The sequence below is a fragment of the Nyctereutes procyonoides genome, unplaced genomic scaffold (assembly GCF_905146905.1).
Source record: "Nyctereutes procyonoides isolate TBG_1078 unplaced genomic scaffold, NYPRO_anot_genome, whole genome shotgun sequence".
Classification (NCBI taxonomy): Eukaryota; Metazoa; Chordata; class Mammalia; order Carnivora; family Canidae; genus Nyctereutes; species Nyctereutes procyonoides.
In genome coordinates, this window is record NW_026575035.1 from 13,543,330 (window position 1) to 13,566,163 (window position 22,834).

At 40.1% G+C, this 22,834-nt stretch overlaps 1 protein-coding gene across 3 annotated transcripts in view; it reads right to left on the reverse strand.

Moving 5' to 3' along the window:
- Positions 1-15,590, reverse strand: part of TRIM55 (tripartite motif containing 55) — a 44,638-nt gene extending 29,048 nt beyond the window's left edge. For all 3 annotated transcript variants that reach the window (XM_055318248.1, XM_055318246.1, XM_055318247.1), the window contains exons 1-4: positions 15,280-15,590; positions 14,563-14,735; positions 7,972-8,137; positions 5,632-5,727 (exon numbers count right to left, since the gene is read on the reverse strand). In XM_055318248.1, the coding sequence (XP_055174223.1) occupies positions 5,632-5,727; positions 7,972-8,137; positions 14,563-14,735; positions 15,280-15,447 (603 nt within the window). In that variant the 5' untranslated portion in view covers positions 15,448-15,590. The remainder of the gene's footprint in view (positions 1-5,631; positions 5,728-7,971; positions 8,138-14,562; positions 14,736-15,279) is intronic.
- Between the last annotated feature and the right edge of the window lie 7,244 nt (positions 15,591-22,834).

Below are 22,834 nucleotides of genomic sequence, written 5' to 3' on the forward strand. Positions count from 1 at the left end.
AGCCTCAGGACAGTTTTCTTATCTGTACAATAAGGGATGGGATTGGGTGATTGCCAGAGTCCCTTTTGACTGTACAGTTCCAAGACTCTACAGCTTGAGGTAAATTTAGAGATATTGCAGTCTTCAGTCTATAAGATGTCTCTTTCCACTCCTGGTGAGTTTCAGAGTGGTCATCTACAGCATTAAGACATAAATTATATGTCCTGGCCCTGCAATGTCAGTCCCAGCTTGGGAATGTGCCAGGGCTATGACAGGAAAACCTAAGACAATTGGAACCTCTGCTCTTACCATGTAAGGAACTTGCCTCTGTGCCCAAAATAGAGCTGAAGATAAACTCTTAGCCCCACCACTTGTCACTGAGCAACTGTGGCTCTACCCAGCTCATTCACATACCCTACCACATTCCTCCACCACTCATCGACACACAGGCTTGTTTGGTGCTAGGGCTCTGCGTCTGGAAGTCCACACTCAGCTTCATTTGAAATACAGTACCTCAGAATTCTCTGCATTAAGCCAAATAAGGTTTTCTCCCCCAACCACCCCCAAAAGAAGGGGAAAAAAGCAGACAGCAGATTAATAATATAAAGAAAGAACTATATTAAAGTAGGAAGAGTCTCCTGAGGAAATCAGCCAAACCTTTGCTCATAAAGCCCCAATTCCTAGCAGCTGGGAGAAGTCCCATGAGGGCAGACTCAGATGAGAAGCTGGGTCTCCGCCAGGCTACACTAAAAAAGACAAAGGAGAATAACATGTTCTTTCCAGGTACCGGAGCTGGAGTTAGGCCCCTTTCCTGTCAGTGGGGTGCCCTTGTGCAGTGCTCAGCCAAGCAACTCTACCCCATGGCCGTGGGACTGGGGAATCCCAAACTCATGCTGTTTTCTATCATACCATGTTGCCACCCGCTTCATGTTAGCACAATTGTGTTCTAATTTATGGGATCTCTAAAGCTTACTCCTGGAGTGTCTGTCCAGATAATTTAGAAGCTCCATGAGTAAACTCTAAGTCAGAGAGCCCTGCAAGCCTATCCTGACCTGGGTTCAGTGAAAGCCACAAGACCATGGCGAGTTGAGCAGTTGTTTATTTTGCTCCTGTTCATGTTGGAGAGTCAACGCATTTCCCAGAAGAGTCTTCGTCTACTTTTGCCAATATTTTAAGTTACCTCCAAGCTTCTTATATAAATATATATTATCTATTTATATTAATTATAAATATATTAAATATTTACCTATTAGATAAATAATAGGACTAATATCTTCTACCATTCATGTTCAGTTTTTCCATCTGAAGGAGGTTGCTTACCCCCACATCATAATCCACCAAGACCCTGATAGTCTTATTCTGACACCATTTAAAAGATGCTTCAGTGGTTCAAACAACTATTAGCATCATTACAGTGTGTTCTTTTCAAGCTGGCTGTGAGAATAATATGAGGTAACACACTTATCAAGCCTCTGGCATGTGCCTCTTATCCCAACTTAGTCATCACAATAACACTGTGAAGAATATATTATTAACCCCACTGTACCAGTGAGGAAGTTGAGGGACAAAGAGCTTAAGTAACTTCCCCAGGTCATATAATTAAATAACAGCTAAAATTCAAACTCTGAAACCTATTCTTTTAAGCATATGTTATTTTGCCCTTAAAATGTTGCCTTAAAAATTCCGGCATGCTTATTAACATGGTTCTTATATTTTTATACTTCATATTTGTAACTGCACAGACAATATCCCAAAAGCTGTTTGGATAAAATTATTGTTTTGGAAATACAATGGATTTGTTTTCAACTGCAGAATCATTGGAGGGTCTTATTAAAGTTGTCATTTTTCAGATAATGGAAAGGCTCAAGATCAAATATTTATTATTCAACTTGTAACTGTTCCCTTTAGATGTGTACCCATAAAAAACAGGATTATTTCTAGGCCTACCCACCAGCCTGCCTCAGGAGGGCCAGTATTAAGAGCCTACTCTCTTGGGTATCCAGTGACATAGGATAATTGCCCTCCATAAAGACTGTAAAACAGAGGTTTTGATTTCTAGGAATGAGGAAGGAAAGCCAAGCACATTTTTCTGGAAGCAGAGAGCTCCTGAGGCAGTGGACTGGTCCACTCCAACCAGCAGCCCTCTTTCTGAGTCCCAGCCTGTCCCAGAACATTTCCCAGCTTGGAAAGGCAAGTAGTTCCAGACCATGCTGGGCTTGTCTAGAACAGCCTAGAAGGCCCTCCAACAACCTGCAGTCCAGAGCTCTTGGAACATCTTAGTCTGAGCCACATTCAGCCAGCAATGCTGAAAAGACTTTAGGCTTCTTTACCCACTGTCAGCCCACAGCAATGAGGAAAAAAAATGCCACTTCCCCTTTTGACACAGTTCAGACTCCCCTTTCATGACTGTTGTCCTCTCAAAGCCACTCAGAATCATTGGAAACTCACATCAACAGTATACGTTATTTTTTTAAAAGATAAGAAGGAGTCCACAGGGTGATTTAGCAGAAGCTCAGCAGCTCTCCAGGGCTGGTCCTGGGCCAAGTGCCTGTCCAGCCCAGCCCTACAAGACATTACATGATCGAGGACAAAATTAGACATGTACAACGGATGGACACTCCTACCAAAGGGCAGGTGTCAGGGCCCCAAGTGGGAAGAGGTGAGGTAATTAGGGAAGGATAGTGCCCAACCAGGGACTACTCCATTTCCCATCCCTAAGGAGTTCTTCACCAATCAGAAGAGGGAATTCTTTAACAACAGCTCCCCACCCCCTGGCCAGGAGCCACCCGTGGCTTCCCAGAAAATGTTTCCAGGCAGGTGGTGAGCAAAGTCAGGAAGGAAAACAACCACCTCAGGGAGAAGGGGAGACACAGGAGCTCTGTGACCTAAACTCTGGTGCAGAATTCACCTGCTCTGCAAGGTAGGACCATTTCACTCTAAGCCAAGAACTTGCTGTGCTTCACTGCATGCTGCCTCGCAGGCTGGCATGCACAAAGTGAGCATCTGATGTTTTGCCCACTGGTATGGCCCTGGCTCTATGGGGATCACCTTGGTGATTACAGGGGCACCGTGTGGTCATTTGTGGCAGTGTCTCTGGCTTCTGGCCTCTTCAGAGGGAGGTTATTTGCATCAAGTAGGGATCATAAGATCAGGGACCACCTCCATGAGGCTCTGAGCCAATACATTTCCAGATGAACCACCTAAGCTGATCTGAAAGAACTGTGCTTATCTGGGCCACATTCATTCATTTTTTATTTTACTGGTTATTAAAAATGCCAGGCTCACTTTAGAAAAATGCGAAATACAGGAATATATAAGGAATATGTAAGGAGTATATAGTCCCACTGTTCACACTGCTCCTGACCTTTTGGTTTCTGGGATTTTCTCCCCCTCTAAATGTCTATGAAGGGTTATTTATGAATATATACACTCTATATTGTTTTGTCTCCTTAAAGTAAAATCTCAGAAGTGAAATAAATAAGTAAAAGGGATGGGCATTTTTACGACCCCTGCCAATTTACAGCTTCATTGGAAAGCCCTGCAGGGAACAATTACACTTTTCTGGTAACCCGTGAAAGCACTTACAAAAGTGTGCATGCTTGATGAATGTTTTTATCAGGAATAATAGGGGTAATAATCCTGACATGCACTGCTCGGAAGTTCCTCCTGATATCTGCACTAAATCTCTTCTGCCGACTTAACGTCAAAGCTGTTCCTTCTTGTCTTGTTCTCCGTGAAAGAGAAAACAGCTGCTCCCTATTGTGTGTCTGACCCGCCTCCAGGAAGAAAACCAGTTGTCAAATCTCTCCTCGTCCTTTCAATGTCCTCTGATGCTGGCTACATGGAGCCTGAGTTGTTTGCTCAAGGCCCAATGTGACCCACAGAGCTTTTCTCCTGCTTGTGTTTTGCAGCCTCTCCGTCCTCGAGAGAGGACTCTGATGAAGGCTTGACCAGAGAGGAGTACAGAGATGACCTCACTTGCCCACAAGTAACATACTCCTATTTATATGCTCAAGACTCAACATGGTACCACACTGGAGTGCTGATTCATGGCTTACTGATTAAGTTGTATTTGGCCTTTCCTGTAAATAAGCAAAAAGAAGAGTTTCTGTTGTCCATTTTGTAACCTCTTTGGGCTCTTCACGCAGAGAAAGCTTTCCTTCTATAAATGGGTCCCAGATGTATTGTGATCTTTTCAGGAAGGTAAGTATGGAGAAGAGAGGACATTGATTTTAATGATGTGTAAATCTAAAATGAGATGATTATGGCCAATGTCTTGAAATTATTATCTAGGAACCAGCCTTTGGCTTTTAATAGAATTTGCCTTTCTAATGATAAAATAATGAAAACAGGGTACTTGGCAGGCACTCACCATATGGTAGGCACTGTGTGAAGCATTTTGTTTATGCTTATTTAATTTCTCACAGTGATGCTATATAGTGGGCACTATGCCCCATTTTTACAGAGGAGAAATTAAGGGATTGAATGTACATGAAAATGGATCTTAAAACCTAATGATTAGTTTAAAAAAAGAAGCATAATGAGAAATACGGCATAATACCATTTATAAAAGTAGAAGATGTGAATATAAAACAATAAAGATTTTATAGGAGTATAGTTAAATGGAACACCAAAGATATTAGAGTGGTTATTTACAGAGAAGAGAGTGGGAAATGGGGATAACAGGAAATAAATAGCCAACAAGAGGTGCCTTGCCCATAGCAATAAGGACAATATGCCACAGAGTAAGCAGTATAACGCTTCAGCATTGCATCTGAGGTCCAAATGAAAAAAACAAGTAACCCTAAAATTTAAAGCAGGGAGATGGTAATAAATGGCTCCAGGTTACAGTTCCAGAGACCTGCACTCACCCAGCTGTCTTGCACCTGCCCCCTATGAGGGCCTGGCTTTACTAGTCTGTGAATCTTCAGTTCTTAAAAAGATATCTGCCACATAGCTAAATTTCTTTAGACTTCAAGCATTTTGCCTTCAGCAATTACACAGTTTATATTTGATCTTGAGGAAGGGTGGATTAACAGTATTTCTTATATGCCAAACTTAAGTGTGAGCAAAACAGCCAACCATTCATGCGTTTGTTCATTGAGTTTGTACTGAATGTTTATTATGCCGGGCACTGGGCCAGGCAGAGGGCAGGGATGAATGAGCCAGTACTCAGGTCTGAGTGAGCTCCCAGCTACTGAATCATTCTCTAGCTACCATCATACACATCTTTCTCCTCCTGCTATCCACTTTGCATACCCACAGAACTCAGATAGGCAGCTGGAACCTGCACAGGATTTTCTAAAGCATTAACAAACATTTCTTAAGACCGTTTGGATTTCCACAAAGAAATAGTGCTATCATGGTGGACCACACTCATTTTTGTTACTGGGGATTGATTTTTGTTGTAGTCAATCTTATAAAACGGATTGACTGAAAAAGAACAATAAATATCGCAACCACCCTACTAAACGTGGCAAAATCTGCCTTGTTAACTGATGTGGTAACTTCTCTTTCTGAGGCCAGGAGAATGTTTTAGAGTTATATGAGGAAGGAGGTCATTCTGTAAGAAAAGATTCTGTGGCAGTGGGCAGTCACAACCCCCCAGGAGTTCAGGCTTTGTTTATACTTGGTTGGAATTGCCTGACTTACCTCAATAGTTTTACAGGTGTCCTCCAGCTGGCTGATCACTCCCTGGACACGATCATTGCTTCCCACAAGGACTGCAATGCCATCACTTAGCTCAGACTAATGAAGGGAAAAGAGAGATGCAAGATTTTAGGAGTTTTCTTATCATCACTGATTTTGGATAAATCACAGTATTGTCCTCATGGATTTCTAATCCAGGGTCCATTGAAACCCTTAGTAATAACAATAAGGCTTAGAAGGTCTGTCTACCTCCTACCCTTGTAAATCAAATTTTGTATAGATGTGTATATAAAGGTGCATCTGTCTGGGAAGAGGTTTTATAGTTGTCACCAAATTCTTAAGAGACTGTGACCCTGCTAAAAAAAATTTTAAACACTGAATTATAGACTATAGATACAGAATAGCATATTCAAGCTAAGAAATTATGAATATTGTTTATAAATTCAGGGACTGAAAATGAATTATTTTCTTAGTGTAAGGATCCATTTTATTAGGGAAATGTAGTTTTTAATTCACATTTATTCACTTACCCAACATACTGTGTACCTTCTATGTGCTAGGTGCACAAAGACATACATACTAGACTAAATCATTGCAAATGTGAAATTGTCATTGGTTCTAAGGGAGAATTTTCTTTCTTTTTTTTTCTTAGTATCATTATTGTTTTTTTATTAAATATTTCTTTCTTTTTTTTATTTTTTTATAAATTTACTTTTTATTGGTGTTCAATTTGCCAACATATAGAATAATACCCAGTGCTCATCCCATCAAGTGCCCCCCTCAGTGCCCATCACCCAGTTACCCCCACCCCCCACCCACCTCCCCTTCCACCACCCCTAGTTTTTTTTCCAGAGTTAGGAGTCTCTCATGTTCTGTCTCCCTCCCTGATATTTCCCACTCATTTTTTCTCCTTTCCACTTTATTCCCTTTCACTATTTTTTATATTCTAGGGGAGAATTTTCAATTTGAAATTCCTCTCCTCTTTTGACGCAAAGAGACTCCATTGTTTGTATTTACCCTTTTCCAAGACTGGCTATGGAACACCAGGCAGTGGGGACTTAGGAGACCTACCTGCTTGGTCCAAGTCTGCCTTTAACTTCGTTATGATGTTGGGCAAACATGTAATCAATTTAGACTCTAATTTTCTTGGATATAAAATGAGAAGATTGGACCAGAACAGTGGTTGTAAAATATTTTAAAGCTCCAGAACCCTTTCTTCAAAAGGAAGGTAATATGAAATTCCAGTAGGTAAAAGTGAAGCCGCTTTGCCCAAACAGGAACAGGGTGGAAGAAGTCCTGCCAGTCTGTCCTATGTTCATCCCATAGGAGTCTCTAGGGCTCTTAGGGAAATAGGATGAAACAAGTGCCACTCAGTTCTAACATACCATGATATGAGCTGGGTGGGTGAATGTAGGAGGAAGAGGGGGAAATAAATCATAAGTGGACTGAAAAATAAATAAATGTTATAGATTACTTGCTAAATCCTGCTTCTTTAGCAGCTACTGGTTATGGTTATGACTGGTGTTGCCCAAAAGTTTGGCTTTCAAAATTGATTCCCACTCTGATCCTCATAGTAAGACACTGACCAAATCTGGAATCTATGATTCTTCACAGAAAGAAGCTGAGCTATGGAGCTGCTCACACTCTAGATGACAGGAGCTGCTGCATCTATCTGAGCATGCAACCACATATTTATTTGCACAAAATCGGCAAGTTGCTACTTGAACCAGGTTGGCAGGTGAGCAATAAGCCAGGGGAAAAACTATAGTTGGTCACAATGAGAGCGTTGAGGCTGAAGCTGAGGCCCTGGGATGGGGCATGTGCCAAATTCAGAGGAGGCCTTTTTGCAACTGGCCTAGGTGGAAAGGGTAGGAAGCCAGTCTAACCCAGTCTTGAAGCCTAATGCGATAGGAATTGGGGATAAAAGTCCTAGGAGGGCTGTGGCAAACAACCTTTTGTTAGTGAATGAAGAAAAATTTATGTGACTGGAGTGAAAAGTTATCCTTTTCATATCTATGACCTGAACTTCAAATGCTCAGACCAGGTGCCAACACACTACTTGCCTTCAGCAACTTCAGCACAAAAAACAGTGACCTTTGCCATCTGTGCACCTTCCTGGCCCTTGGTACCCCTTCCCTCTCTAGCAGTCCCCTTACTCTCCAGGATATCTCTTGACTGGCCATGTGCTCACAGTAGTGCACCCCTTCCCACCCCACCCTTCACACCACCTAGCCTCAGGGCTGCCTGGCTTGGGCGGTCCTCTTCAGCGAAGGGAGCCACTCACATAAGCACTTAGAAGGGGCTGCAAAGGAGGAGCCGCAGGGGGTGGAGAGGCTCTGTTACCTTCTGCCTCTGGAACACATGAGTTAGAGGTGCCACCTGGCAATCCTTGTGTGCCCCAAAGACCTTGCACAGAGAGCAGGTGGGCACTTCACAGTTCAGACAGTAGATGTTGATGCGTTCTTCTTCATGCTCCTCACACATGGGCTGGTCAGACTTCTTTTCTGGTCTGGGAGGAGTTAGGCAGATAAATGTGTCAGCTCCCATGGGGCCAAAGCAGGGAGGGGTGATTAGCATTGCTATTCCAGAAAACTCCCACAGTACCCTTCTTGTGCTCAGAGCCCTCCAAATTTAGTTGCCCTGAGGGCTTAGCAGTGGTGTGCTGATAGATGTCCAGCAACCAGCCTGGCATAGGGGGTAGGACTTAGACATTCTGATCTGTAGTATTTGACAATTTCTGTGGTGAGTGTTCCCATCATGGCTGATTTCAAGTTATTGAGGGTTCCACACATGGCTAGTGAAATTCCTGAAAGTTGACCACTGGATTTTTGTGTTAGGAGGGCAATCCAGGACTCTCTCCATACACTCAAGTCTCTTGAGATACTTTCCAATTATGGCAAAAGAGGGAGGAGTTGTTGGTAAATGAAATCCCAAGTTTCCTCCAGCTTGGCAGAAGCGCTAGATCCCAACTCTCCAACCTCCGGCAAACACCTTTCCCACCAAAAGGAGAAGGGGGAGGAGCCCAGATCTCCGGTTATTAGTTTAGGCACTGGTGGGAAGTACCTTTGTGTAAGAAGGAAAATATCAGCATGCATGTAATTAATTTGTTTGAGTCTCTTTCTGCCATTCAGAAAATTAAATGTAACTTCCTGAGTGAGGACTTGGCACGGACTGAGAGTGGGTAGTTTGTACTCAGTGAAGGGGCACAATGCTTTAAGCAATAAGAAAAATGCAAAATGCTGTTCTGAGAGGTGGTGGTAACCTTGGAAATAAGGATCTTACAGATAATCCTCAAGTTTCAGTTTTTCCGATAGCTCAGCATCAGCCAAAACTTTCTGAAACTGCAACAGGTAATAATGGAGCATTGGATTTGTGTATGTTAGTGAGATGATAACCAAGGGATGAGGAATTGAAACATGAAATGGGAGTGACAAGTCATTGCTATTTAAGAATAACCTATTAGCTGTAGAATCACCTGAAGTGGCCGAAGGTACAGCACATGGTAGGACCCTGTCTATTTCCCTGATGATCAGCATGGCTTATGTATTATGATCAAGATCAAAATTACACCAAATCGGGGCAGCCCTGGTGGCTCAGTGGTTTAACGCTGCCTTTAGCTCAGGGCCTGATCCTGGAGACTCAGGATCGAGTCCCATGTCAGGCTTCCTGCATAGAGCCTGCTTCTCCCTCTGCCTGTGTCTCTGCCTCTCTCTCTGTGTGTGTCTCTCATGAATAAATAAAATCTTAAAAAAAAAAAAAAAAGAAACCTTAAAAAAAATTATGCCAAATTGTGGTGCTCTAGGCCTCATCTGGAAAATGTGGTGAGAGGTATGGGTGTGGCCTACTTCTGCAAAAACCTGGAATTCTTACATATCCTATCTAAAGATTGATGTTGTTAATAGTTTTCAGAGGTACCTGAAAAATGTAAATACAAATCCATAACCTTTCCTCACATTCCCAAACACATAGTTATTTAAAATCATAGTTATTTTAAAGATTTGGGACTGAATTTTTTCTATTGTTACCAAGATCCACTTTTTAAGAACTGCAGTTTTAATGGCCATGAAATGGATTATTATGGGCCACTGAAATCAGTTTAGGAGTCATGACCAGCATTGTTAAAATAAAATAGTAAATACTGTGAGCTACATAAGAAGACGGTAATGATATGTGAAACTTTTGTTTCTAGTGTAGATAGATGTGTATGTATATACATATGTGTGTGTACATTGTATGTAAGTACACTGGAAACAAAAGTATATATTTCATATCTATCTATCTCGATATCCATCCATGTACAGAAAGGTCACTGGATTACAATGTAAAATGTACTTCTACTGTAAGACATGAATAAAATGGTTTGAAATCCATTGATATTGGTGTGTGGTACCATGTAGCTACAGCCCCAGAACTCAGAGAAGGGCAGAGAATATACTAATTTATATCTATGAATCACTAGGTAGGAGTCAAGTCAAGAGATTGGGCTATTGGGAGAAGTCCTGGGTCTGGTAAGGAAATTGTATGGGCTTCCAGCTTCAAGGTTTCAGAATCTGGCTTTTGTAAAAGGAATTTTTCCCTGGTCTTGTAGCAATATGTTTTCCATGAAGTCTGTGGCCTCCTGACTTGAATTTCTATTATATTTTTGGAAGTCAACCGAGAAAAGTAAATTCTGCCCAGGTCTATCTGTTTCCTCCACCAAAATGTGAGTTCTACAAGGGCAGCCTTGTTTTCTTTTTTGCTGGGTCTCCAGTGCCTAGAACAATGCCTTGCATAGAGTGCATACTCAGTAAGTATTTGTCAAATGAATGAGAAATGAAAGAGAATTTGCGAGACTAATGGGCAGCATTCCTTGTGCTCTAACATAAAACCACTCATCTGGGGAAGGCATGTGAAATATGGAGAAAAGCCAGGGTCACTTGGCACTCATGAGCAGCAGAGGAAGAAGCCAGACAACATCCTGAAGACTCCATTTATAAATGACATAGTCCTTTGGGGGTAATCTAGAGACTAGGAGTGGTGGTTTGGTCTTTGCTTGATCAAAGGCTTCTCCACCTCCAATACCTTCCCTCTCATGTATCTGTCTCATAATAATAAACGTCAAGCAAGTGTCTAGAGCACATTTACTGAAAAATGGCACAGGTGATACCTCTGTGGGTCATCTCCCTGCAGCATTTCCTGAGGGCAGCCTTTGTCTTATGTGCTATTCTGATGTCAACAGCTACGACCAGAGCTCAGGTATGTGAGTATATATCCTGAAAATATGGCAGTAGCCATAGGCTATACGTTTAGTTTCAATTGTTATTATTTTTCCATAATTCAATAGAGGCTGATAGAACTTTCCATATTCCTTATTAGGGAATAGATAAATAGAACTTTCCATATTCCTTATTAAGTTTCTCTTGTTTAGATGGAAACAGAAGCCCAGGGGCATCCCCCACTTATAAATGGGTGAATAATAGAAACCTCTAGACAATTTAAAACCTGTAAGAGATTTGGGTCAAACATGGTGTGTAGAATACAGATGGAAATTCACTTTCATGAGGTGAGGGTATCTGGGCTTTGGGCTCAGCTCCAGATGTGGACAGTGGCCCCTAGCCATTCAGTGCTAGCTAGCCTCAAGGAATCTGTAGCCTGCTGTTTCTGGTCTCAAGTTTCTAGGACCATCCTGGAGTTTCCTAAAGGGTGGATCTTGATGAGGTATTGCAGGCACTGCCTTTAGAGTCAAACTGATCTCAAAGTTTAATTCCAGCTCAGCTTCTCCTGTATGGCCTCAGGCAAGTTATTTAACCTCTTTCAATCTCCACTTTTATTCATATCTGAAGATTGGCCTAAGGGTCTTCTAATTAAATATGGCAGAATGAACATATGCCTTTTTTATTTGTGCTTCCTGTGGAAATCCCACTAAAATTAGATTAAGAAAATTTAAAAAATCATATTCTAGTATAAGTAAGTAGGACAAAAAATGAGGAAGCTGGAAGCAGATGAGAGATGTCAACCAACTGTTGGAAATTGAGAACATCTGGATGAAAGGAAGTGACCTACTTGAGTTGCATCTTATTTCTGCTAAGGGCCTGCAGGGGAGAAGCTTGCAAGGAGCAAGCTGTCTTGGGCTGTGCAACCCGAGAAAGACTCTAGAATTGCAGAAGCCAGGTACTCTGAAGGCAGGAATGTGTGGGAGGCTGAAAGTGGAGCACTTTTTGCATATTTGGGAGATTACTTGAGGATATGCTCCACAAACAACAACAACAACGGCAAAACAACAACAACAACAACAACAAAAAAAAAAAACCGCGGTAGAATAAGCCAACAAAGAAAGACATTGGTTCTAGGAAACAAGGATTCAATCCAGGAAAAAGTAAAAGTAAGGTGAAGCCCAGCCACAGGAGGGCACTGTCCTGATCACCTGCAGTGAAAAGTTGATAGAGAAGGTCTAAACTGAAAAATCAAGAAATGGGAATATAGGAGTAGTGTGTAGATGTCACTGGGTGATAACAGAAAAACAGCTAAAACGATGAAAAGTGGTTGGTTCTGGGGAGTGAGACTTGGGGGTGGAGAGAGAGTTGGGGAGGCCTCATTAGAGGTCTTGTAGTACTATTTGAATGTTTAAATGATGTATAGGAGTTAGCTTCAGTGAAATACTCAGAATTTTTAATCAGGTAATAATAATCACAATCATGAGATTTTTGTGAGAATTAAAGAATTATACATGAGGGGCACCTAGGTGGCTCCGTGGTTGAGCGTCTGCGTTTGGCTCAGGTCATGATTGATCCGGGGGTCCTAGGATCGAGTCCCACATCGGGCTCCTTCTGGGGAGTCCGCTTCTCCCTCTGCCTATGTCTCTGACTCTCTCTGTGTTTCTTATGAATAAATAAATAAAAGTATTTTTTTGAAAAAGAATTATACATGACTCATATGTAAAGCACCCTGAACAGTTGACACAGATGGCACATCTTATTTTTACTTATTATAAAGTTAATTATTATAGCTTTTATGATTAATAATAGCGAAATAAATTCCTTCTCTTGTCAACTCCCCAAACTGGGCTAGTTCAGCACCATGCAGAATTCCAGGTGAGAAGGCCAGGTGTTTTTGAGATGTACAATCTCTAGTCTTTCTGTGGGAGGTCAGAGTTGACCAGGCCCTCTCCTCTGTCCCTGATGATGGTGAGCCAGAGATAGATTCATCTCACGCTGTATAGCCAAGGTTATTCTAAGGTTACCTAATGGATTCTGAAGCCCAGGGTTCTGGGCTGGCGAAGCTGCCCTTGGGTTTATGCCCAAATATCAATGCCTGCTTTTGCCATCAAGTAAAAGATGTCCCAAAGGCAGGTCTCGGGTTCAAGAAATAACAGCATAAGAACCTGATAATCTGAAAAACACCACTAGGGCATGGAGTTTGAGCTTCCTTGTTGGAAATTTGGTTCATTTCTTCTATACGGTTTGTTCACCTTTGTGGTTTTGATTATGCTGCAAGTTTTAACATCTCTTCTTATCTGGATTTCATAACATTATTGCTATTATTTCCCATGCTCTCACTGTAGCAAGTAGTAAAACGAAATTATTGCAATAAGTAGAACATGTAAGAAGCTTGGGGTGTTGCTTCATCAGCTGACACTTACAGAGTAACAATTCTATGCAAGACACTGTACTAGACATTGGATTGGTTGTTATATAAGCACTCTTAATAATTGGGTTATTAATTGACTGTTTTTTTTAAGAGACAATATGTGTACTTGCATAACATAATACAATCAGATCAGATCTGTGAAGTAACAGCAGCAACAATAGCACTTTCCTTCTTCTCCGGAGATTCTGGAAGCCAGGGAAATAGCTGACTCTGTGCTCTGCAATATGTCATTGGAAATTACTCTTCTTCCCCAAATCCATCTAGATCCTGGCACTATCTAATTTAGTTTGAATCTTAAGCAGGAACTAATAGCCATAATGATTATAATAATTATATGTTAGATTTATAGAACAGCTTTCCTTCTAAGACTGCAAGGCTCTTAGAGCCCTGCAGATGTTCCATAAATACATGTCTCCTAATAAGAATCACAATGAGCTCATTTCCAGATGGTCTCAATATTGCTATCAAGCTCTGTGGATTGGACCGACCTGTGTATAATTGAGAAAGGGCTCTTCACACCACGCCTTCTAGGAATGAACTCTTGCAGTATTTGTTGTCTCTAGGAAAGGAACTCTATAGCCAATGTGATATAATGAGGAAGAAGCCTTTTTTTTCTTTTTTTTAGTGAATGGATGCACGTATTGAGTATCAATCAACCAACAGATGAGTGCTAAGAGTGTGAGGCAAATACAATCTAGAGACTAGAAAAACGTAACCTGAATGCCAAACCCCCCCCCCCCCCCCGGCCCTCAGGTCTCTAAACTTTAACTTGCTAAAGGACAGGACTATGCATTGCTTTGCAACTTCCATACCATGACTAACTGTATTAGAGAATTTTGTTTTTAATATGATCATCTAGACAATTTTCAGGTGAGATTGTCCAAACTAGGAACTGGACTTTTTTTGGAAAATGCCATTTTTATTAGTTTTCTTTAAAGTTTTGTACTGTAAGTTTTCTACTGCATAGAATCTGGAGCTACAAAGGACCTGTGAAAAAGTGAAGAGATGTCTAAAACATACATTATTACAAGGCTTAGAGGGGTGGAATGCATCATGCCTCTTTCATTATTACTGAATGGATTAGTGTTAATGAATTACTTCATTATTGAGTTGATATAAAGTCTTGGGCACCAGCTCCCTTCCCCTTCTGTAAGCAATTCTCACATTGGGAAGGCCTCACTTAGAAAACATTTTCCTATAAAACAATGTCTGTGATTGGCAAACAAGCATTTGGCATATTAATCCATTAGAACAAACAAACAGGCAAAAGCAAGCTTCAAATGGGTTTGCCACATGGAGGAACAGTACCTGGTGGATTCCTGCTTGTAGATGTCAATGATATTTTCCACCAGTAGGTTCCTCTGAAGGCCATATATCCCATGTCTGTCCAGGACCACTTCGTGTCTACAGGATGGGCAGCGAAATCGGCCCCCTGATGCCACAGTGGTGCCTCCTCTTGTGGGCAAATACGGGTTAGAAGCCTGTTCTTGCCAAGCAAGGAAAGAGGAATTGAGTAATGCCACAGACAGCTTTTCCTGAGACTTCTTCTCACTCATGGTTACTACAAACAACATCAACTTCTACTTTAAGCTGGCCATAAGAGAATCCCTTAGGGCCTTATCAGCAAGAGGTCCTAAAATACAGGACTTACCCACAGTCAAATGTACCATTTTCAGCACGAGGCAGTTTTCCATCCAATGTTTTCACAACCAAAAGTTCCAGCCAGAAACTCCAACATGAATGTCTTGGGCAGCAATTCATTTACAATTTGAAGCAGATTCAATGAAATGAGTTTTGTTTGTTTTTTTAAACAAATATGATTCTTAGTATTTAAGTAAAACTAGATTTGGGAGTAAGGAGGAGGCAGGCAACAAAGCACAAAGCAAATCATTTTTTTAAAAAAAAAGTTTTTCTTGAAAATGAATGTAGCATTATGAAGTTTTCTAGAAGAATTCACCTAAAAGTTCAGCACTTGATTCAGAGAAAAGAGACTCTTTTTACCCCGTAAATTCCAAACAAACCTACCTGGAAAATATCACTGGCACATTTCCTACACAGGTTATGCTGACAGGGGAGAATAACCACAGGTTTCGTGAACATCTCTAAGCAGATAGGACAGATGAGTTGCTTCTCCAAGTTATCCATGGTCTGCTGCTCTTTAGAAAAAGACTTATAATTCAAAGATGCGCTCATCTCCCGGCCGTCCCCTTGTGCGCTGCCAGGGAAAGGGTGCTCCGGATGGTTCTGCAAGCGTTTCCTGGAAATAATTCCAAGGATTGGGTGATCAAGTGTCCTTTATGGTTTTTTCGGTGGAAGACATTGTTTCAGGCCCAGGTTCACAGGGGGAGCCGGAGCTGTTTTTAGCAGGGGGGGGGTGTGTGTGTCACGTGACAGAGGGCTGACTTGTCCATATAAGCCAGTGACAGGAGGACGGATTCTGACAGGTGACAGGGAACAGGAGCCAACATTCCTGCCCCAGGGAGTGAAGAGAGTGGGTGGGAAGAAGGATTACAAACCCCATTTAGACAGGGTTGTGAGGAGAGGGAGTTTGAAGCTGACAGTTGTCACAACAAATGCAAATGTGCATGCCTAGTCACTGAGCCATGCCCTCTGTGAGCGCTCAGTAAGAACGCGGTGACGGATTTCTCCAGGACTGGAGAGAACATAGCCCAAGAATCTAACTGGATGATGAATGCCATTTCTGTCCAGAGAGTTTAGGCAGCAAGGGACCCAAAGTAGCATGATCGTACTGTCTTAAGTGAAAACTAACAAAATTTGTCCTGAAAATCATTCTCCTGGCTTTACAAAGGCAATCATCTAAAAAGACTTGCGTGACATTGATTTTTTCATCTTTGCTAAGAATTATGGTCTAAGAAAAATTCCAGTTTAACCACTGATTTCAACCCCTTTCACCATAAGAGTATCTATGAAAAAAAGTCCAAACACTGGTTGATGATCCCATTAAAAAAAAAAAAAAGTTGTGAATAAAATTCTAGTACTTTTTTCTTCTGCATCATTCTCCCTCCTCCTTAACCCCCTCTTTCATCCTGTACACCTACAACCCCCTCCTCACACCAAAAACACAAAGAAAACTTGGCAATCTTTTAAAGTTTAAATTTAGTTTGCAGCAATAATCAATAATGAAGTAATAACTGGCATGTGGGGTAGCAGACCCATTATTTCATTTTTCCATAAAGTGGGAACAGATGTCAGTGCTATTGCCAACTGAAGTGAAAATGCTTCCATACCTGGGTTTTAACTGGTCTGAAATACCTACTATACCTCTTTTCATTTGCTTCCTTCTCCAAGTGGATTTTTCAAATGATAGTTTCCCTAGTCATTTCTAATATTCTTGGTCTGCTCTTGAGTCATAAATAGAAATCCTAATATTTTCCAGGATTTTGTGAAAGAACTGTTTCATCAATATATAGTTATTTAAAAATTAAAAATAAGATAAAAACTGAAAAAGAGATACATATATGTTTATATGGGATGAATGTGAAGGTCTGTTTATCCTTGATCTAAAAATATTCAAAGAGTGAACACATTTTGTCAATATATCACCAGTGTGTACTTAATCACCAGTAAAGAGTAGGCCAGTGTGACTGGTTATTTATGGTCTCATTGCTGTGTGCAGTGAAAGCTTATTGAGAATCTAATAAGCTCTATTAACTAATAATAAGTTACATGTATTCATAAGCATTTCAGGCATCTTAGGAGAGAATCTTGTTATTCCTTTCAATATCTATTTAGCAACTCCAATAAAAAAGGGAATTGGTGACACTTTTTTTTTTTTACTGAGTTAATACAGTTCACCTAGTATAGGCAGGTGAATGTAGGATGTGAGTTATTTTCTAGGAAAGATAAAGATTCTAGTAAAAGACTCTTCAATCTAAGGAAAAGCACTTAAACTAATAATGTACAATGTAGCTGAGCCTATGCTTATTAAAGGAATTCATTCTTTCAAAAAATACTCATTGAGTGTTCATTATGTGTCCCCACTGTGATTAGCCCTGTAGATTGAAAGACAAGCTTAGTTCTGTGGATTGAACTCCAGGAGCTCAGTTTAACAGCAGAAACAACACATTTATACACAGAACCATAGCACAAAACAAAATGTGATAAAGAGCTACAGAATTTCAGAGTTGGGATACTCAGGAGGGGTTCATGGGTGGGTGGTATTTGTACTGATCCACTGAGAATTTAGATGAATGGATGTAGAGTTAGGTGGGGGGCATAGTTGGGGTTTTCCAAGGGAAGGCACCCAAGCAAAGACAGTAAGGCACAGGAGTGTGGAGTGCGGGGAATGCTCAAAGCATGTGATGCTTTGGGCTGGAGTGCAGAGCATGCTGCTGGCACATTGGCAGGACACAAATATTGGGCTACAGAGTTTTTAACACTTAATAAATTAGGCAACAGGAAGTTGTTGAAAGTTTCTCACAGAAACGTTTCCATGAGAGCTGTGCATTAGTTAGTCTCACAGTGGTGGTTGGGATAAATTAGAGTGCAGGTGACCTAGATAAAGACCAGATGGGAGGTTGTTGCCAATAGTCTAGGTTAGGGGTCATGATGCCCTGGCACTGGGCAATGGCAGTGGGGAAGGAAAGGAGGAAAGGGACTCTGAGGCTGTGAATTAGAATCCACAGGGGTGACTCAGATGCTCTGAGTCTGAGCAACCACCAATGATGCAGTGAGAGCTGCACAGTGAGTCAGGAGACAGTCCTTCTAATCCAGCTTCTATGTCTATCTCGCTTTGTGGTCTTGGGAAACTGACCTCAACCTAGCTGAATTTCAATTTTTTTAATCTGTGAGTCAGTGGTATTCATAACCTAGCTTAACAATATTTGTAGGGAAAAAAGAAAAACCTTTGAAATATTAATTTTGACATTGATAGTCTCCAATTCAATTATTTGATGTAAAGTTGATCCCTATCCTGTCCTCTGTTTTTCTTTCTTGCCTTATATTTTTTCTTAGAACTGCCGCTAGGAGGTGACCCAGCAAAGTAGCAAGAAATTCACAGGACTAAAAGTCAAGTTGATGGGTGATTATCACTTTCCCCCTCTATACTCTTTTCTCCATTCTCTGCTCCTCCCCACTCTCAGAGACCATCAGTCCATGGGGTGAGCATGTGAACGGAGAGTGAGACATGGAAGTAGCACTCTGCTCTAGGGAAGAACAAGAAAATTTTAGTCTGCTCCCAAATCATTCACAGAGTCTGAAAGATAGGGAAAAGTCTGAAACTGCATCAGATTTGCAATCAACGTGAAGACTCTGGGATTTGGAGTGGATTTGCACCTCCACAGAGACATAAAAACCAGATTAGTCTCCTGAAGGTATCCTGGACTGTATAGGAGTGATGCACAACTTTCTCCCCTTCTCAAACTCCCACCCCACAACTAGAACAGGAGATTGAAACCAATTGGGGACAATTACATGGGGAGTTGGTTTAGTTGGAAGTCCCAATTGTCCCCCATTCCTAAGCCCTACCAAGCTAGGGCAACGGTATGTTTACACACATTGAGAAGCTGAAACAAAACCAAATCTGCTCTTACCTCCTGGAGGACCAGCAGTTTCCAAATCCCCCAGATAAGTCAGAGGAAGCAAGATAGGTCCCTAAGAACCTGACTATATGCCCAACAGCAGACTTGGAATTAAGGCATGATAGCAGAAAGAAAAGACTTTTGACCTCTTTCAACATCTAGCTACCAGGCCAAATGGACCCAGACTTCAGGAGACAGAGAATAAGAGTGAAATGTGGATTTCAGTGTGTTCTCCCCAGTAAGGAAAAAAAGGGGTTCTAAAATCTGTTCTTTTTACTATAGTTGACCCTTGAACAATAACATATATGGATTTTTTTTGTAGCACAGTACTATAAGTGTACTTTCTCTTCTTTATAATTTTCTTAATAACATTTTCTTTACTCTGTAAGAATATAGTATATAATACATACAACATACAAAATATGTTCGTTTATTATTTATGTTATCAGTAAGGCTTCTGGGCAACAGTAGGATATTAGTAGTTAAATTTTGGAGGAGTCAAAAATTATATACAGATTTTCAACTTGCATGGGGATTAGCATCCCTAACCTCCACATTGTTCAAGGACCAACTGTGTACTGCCACAAATATAATAAATACGTATAGAGTACTAATCACTTCTTAAAATAGGCATTATCATTTCCATTGAGCCAACTGTAGCTCAGCAAAGTAGTTGCTCAGTAATATGGCTGCTAGTTATGAAGCAGATTCAGAGACACATCTTTTGGCTACAGAGCAGATGACCTCACCCACTAAGCTATACCACACCCATGCTCTACAGCACACTACCCATTAGAATTTTCTGCAATGATGTAAATGTTCTATATCTGTACTGTCTAACTTCTAGCCACAGGTGGCTATTGAGTACTTGGAAAGTGTATAATGCAACGTGAAATCTGAGTTTTTAATTTTCTGTAATTTATACTTATGTCTAAACAACCATATATGACTAGTGGTTACCATGAGACATAAATGAATATGTGATATAAAAAAATCTTGGGGGAAAACTGGAGTGTTTTTAAAAGATTTATTTAAAAGATTCTCCAGTAGGAAAAGGATCCCCTTCTTTCAGTGAGTTTTATACTTCCTGGTCAGAATAATATGAACTTCTTACCCCAGAATAATTACAAGAGCAACATCAACTCTTCATTCCAACTTGCAAAACAAAAGAGACAATTCCGAGAGTATGAGGCATCAGAAGAGTTCCAGGGACTCAGCATCAGTAGGGCCAAGAAAGAGGATTCCAGAGTGTTCTCAGTATTTATTTTATTTTATTTTATTTTATTTTATTTTATTTTATTTTATTTTATTTTATTTTATGTATGTATGTATGTATGTATGTATGTATGTATGTTTGTTCTCAGCATTTAATTTACCCATGTTCTCTTTGTCTCTTTAGCATAGGTAATTGCAAATCCAGGTACTTGGAAAATAACCAAGGCCTAGCTCAAGGAGCTAGTCATTCATCAAATAGAGCAGTGGACTTATGGTCAAATGGAAGGTGAAGCTAAAAAGAAGTAAAAATTGATAAAGTTTAAAGCAAAGCAGTTAGAGAGTGAAACCCTGCTGGAAAAAGCAAAAGTAACTAGAATGCTGATCTTTCTTCTAGGTCAGCATCTAAGGTAGAAAGGAAGGAGAATTCTTCCTTCTTGTACCAATCAGAAGTGAGAAAGTTAGTGGCTGACTAAATCACTAAGACGGGGAAAGGACGCCAGATGGTGTGATTGTGGAAGCAGAGAATTAGGGACTGCTTAACAAGGAGGTTTAGTTAGCCTGGAGCACCAGGGCATGAGTGAACCAGGACTTTCAGCTCAGCTCCAGCACCAGTTATATCTCTTGAATATCACTATAATTCCATGCCAAAACAAAGGCCATTGCTTAATATTGTACAGACCAGTTCCTCTTAAACTAAGACAGTGAGATTATTAATTCTTCCCTGCAATATCCATCTGTTATCCATCTATCTATCCATCCATCTCTCTTTCCCTCCCTCCTTCCCTCTATTAGTGAGAACTTAAATACATGACCAGTGGGGATAAGGCAGCATTTCATTTAAGATTTAGATGAGCTGAAAAAAAAAAAACAAAAAACCAGATTTAGATGAGCTGGTGTTCCAAGAGCCACGCTCTGTTGATTAGTCCTGCTAGATATAACTCATCTGACCACATATGTATAGTATGTTATTTCCTCTGGTATTCTGGGGCTCAAGGTGTGATCTAGAAAAGCATTTTTCTAACCAACTTTACAAGTTACCTGAAAAAAATATAACCCAGAATTCTCTTTCCAGTAAAAGGACTTTTGCAATCTTCTTACACCAAGGACTCAACTCATGACATCTACAAAATAAAGATAAAATAATTACTCCTCCAAATCTGTTTTTTATACATTTATACGTTTTAATTCATCGTGAATAATCTCTGAAGCTATGTTAGAAAATTAACATATTTTACTTTTCTCTGAACATTTCTTGGCATAATTCACATGCCAGAAATGAATAGTGACAGTCCCAACAAGTAGCAAATACTTTAGCCTAAGGCCTTCCCAATGGTCAGGCCTGAACTCTAAGCCCTCTTCACCCTACCCTTCAGTTACACAACCCTCTTCATCTTCCCTCCACCTCCAGACTCCTAATTGATTTTTTGGAATTTATTACTGCTTTCTGCTATCTGTCCCTCATATGTCACTCCCTATTTAAATCCCACCTTGATCCTGTTACCTGTGGTATAAAAACATTAATCATCACTGTGGTCTCTAAGGTATGATATGATCTGGCCCCTACCTACCTCTCTAACTGTCCAATATAAATAAGATGTGAGTGACAAATATGAGACATATATATATTTCTAAATTTCTAGTAGCCACATTAAAAAACAGAAACAGATGATAATAATGTTATTAATATATTTTATTTAACACTCCCCAAATATAAACTATTATTTCAACATGTAATCAATATTTTAAAAAATGATATTTCTGTGAATAGAGATAGTTTTACTTCCTCCTTTCCAATCTGGAGGTCTTCTACTTCATTTTTCTTGCCTTATTCTACTGGCTAAAAAACCTAAGAATGGAGATCTTTGCTTTGTTCCTGATTTTGGGAGAAAAGCATTCATACTAAATATAATGCTAACTGTGTGTTTTTCATGGAAGCCCTTTGTCAGGTTGAAGAAGTTCCCTTCCAAGTTTGCTGATAATTTCAAAATCAGGAGTGGATATTGAATTTTGTCAAATGCTTTTTCTACATCTGCTGAAATGATCATGTGGTTACTCTTCTTTAGCCTGTTTACAATGATGAATTATGTTGATTTTTGAATGTTGAACCAGTCTTGTATTTTTGGAATAAATCCCATTTGGTCATGATGCATTTTCTTTTTTATGTGTTGTTGGATTTAACTGGCTAAAATTTCCTTTAAAGTTTTTTGCATTTATGTTTATGAAGGATACTGGTCTATAGTTTTCTTTTTTAAATAATGTCTTTGCCTGGTTTGGGGATCAGGATAAGGTTGGCTTCATAGATTAAGTTGGAAAGCATTCCCTCTCAATTTTCTGAAAGTCTGAGTATAATTGGTATTATTTTTTCCTTTACTGTTTGATAGAATTCACCACAGAAACCGTCTGGGCCTAGTGTTTCCTTTATGGGAAATGTATGTGAGTTAATACATGTAAAGTAACTAGAACTGTGGTTGGCTTATAGGAAGTGCTGTTAGCTGTTAATTTTTTAAAATGTGCCTATATTTTCAACTAAAACTTATAAATGTTTACTGAAGAAATTATACAATATTTTTAAATTTTAAAGAAGAAAAAGATCACAGTAATGCTACTATCAAAAGGTCACTGCTATTATTATTTTAATGTGTTCTTAAGCCTTTTCTTCAGATAATTAATGCTTGTTTGTATTGGTATTGTTTACATTGCCCTGTACCAAATTAATTAGCTTAACATTTGATTACCATTTCCTGCATCAATAGTTCTTAACAAGTATAATTTCAATGGTTATATATACTCCATTATATGGTTATACCATAATTTATTTAACTATC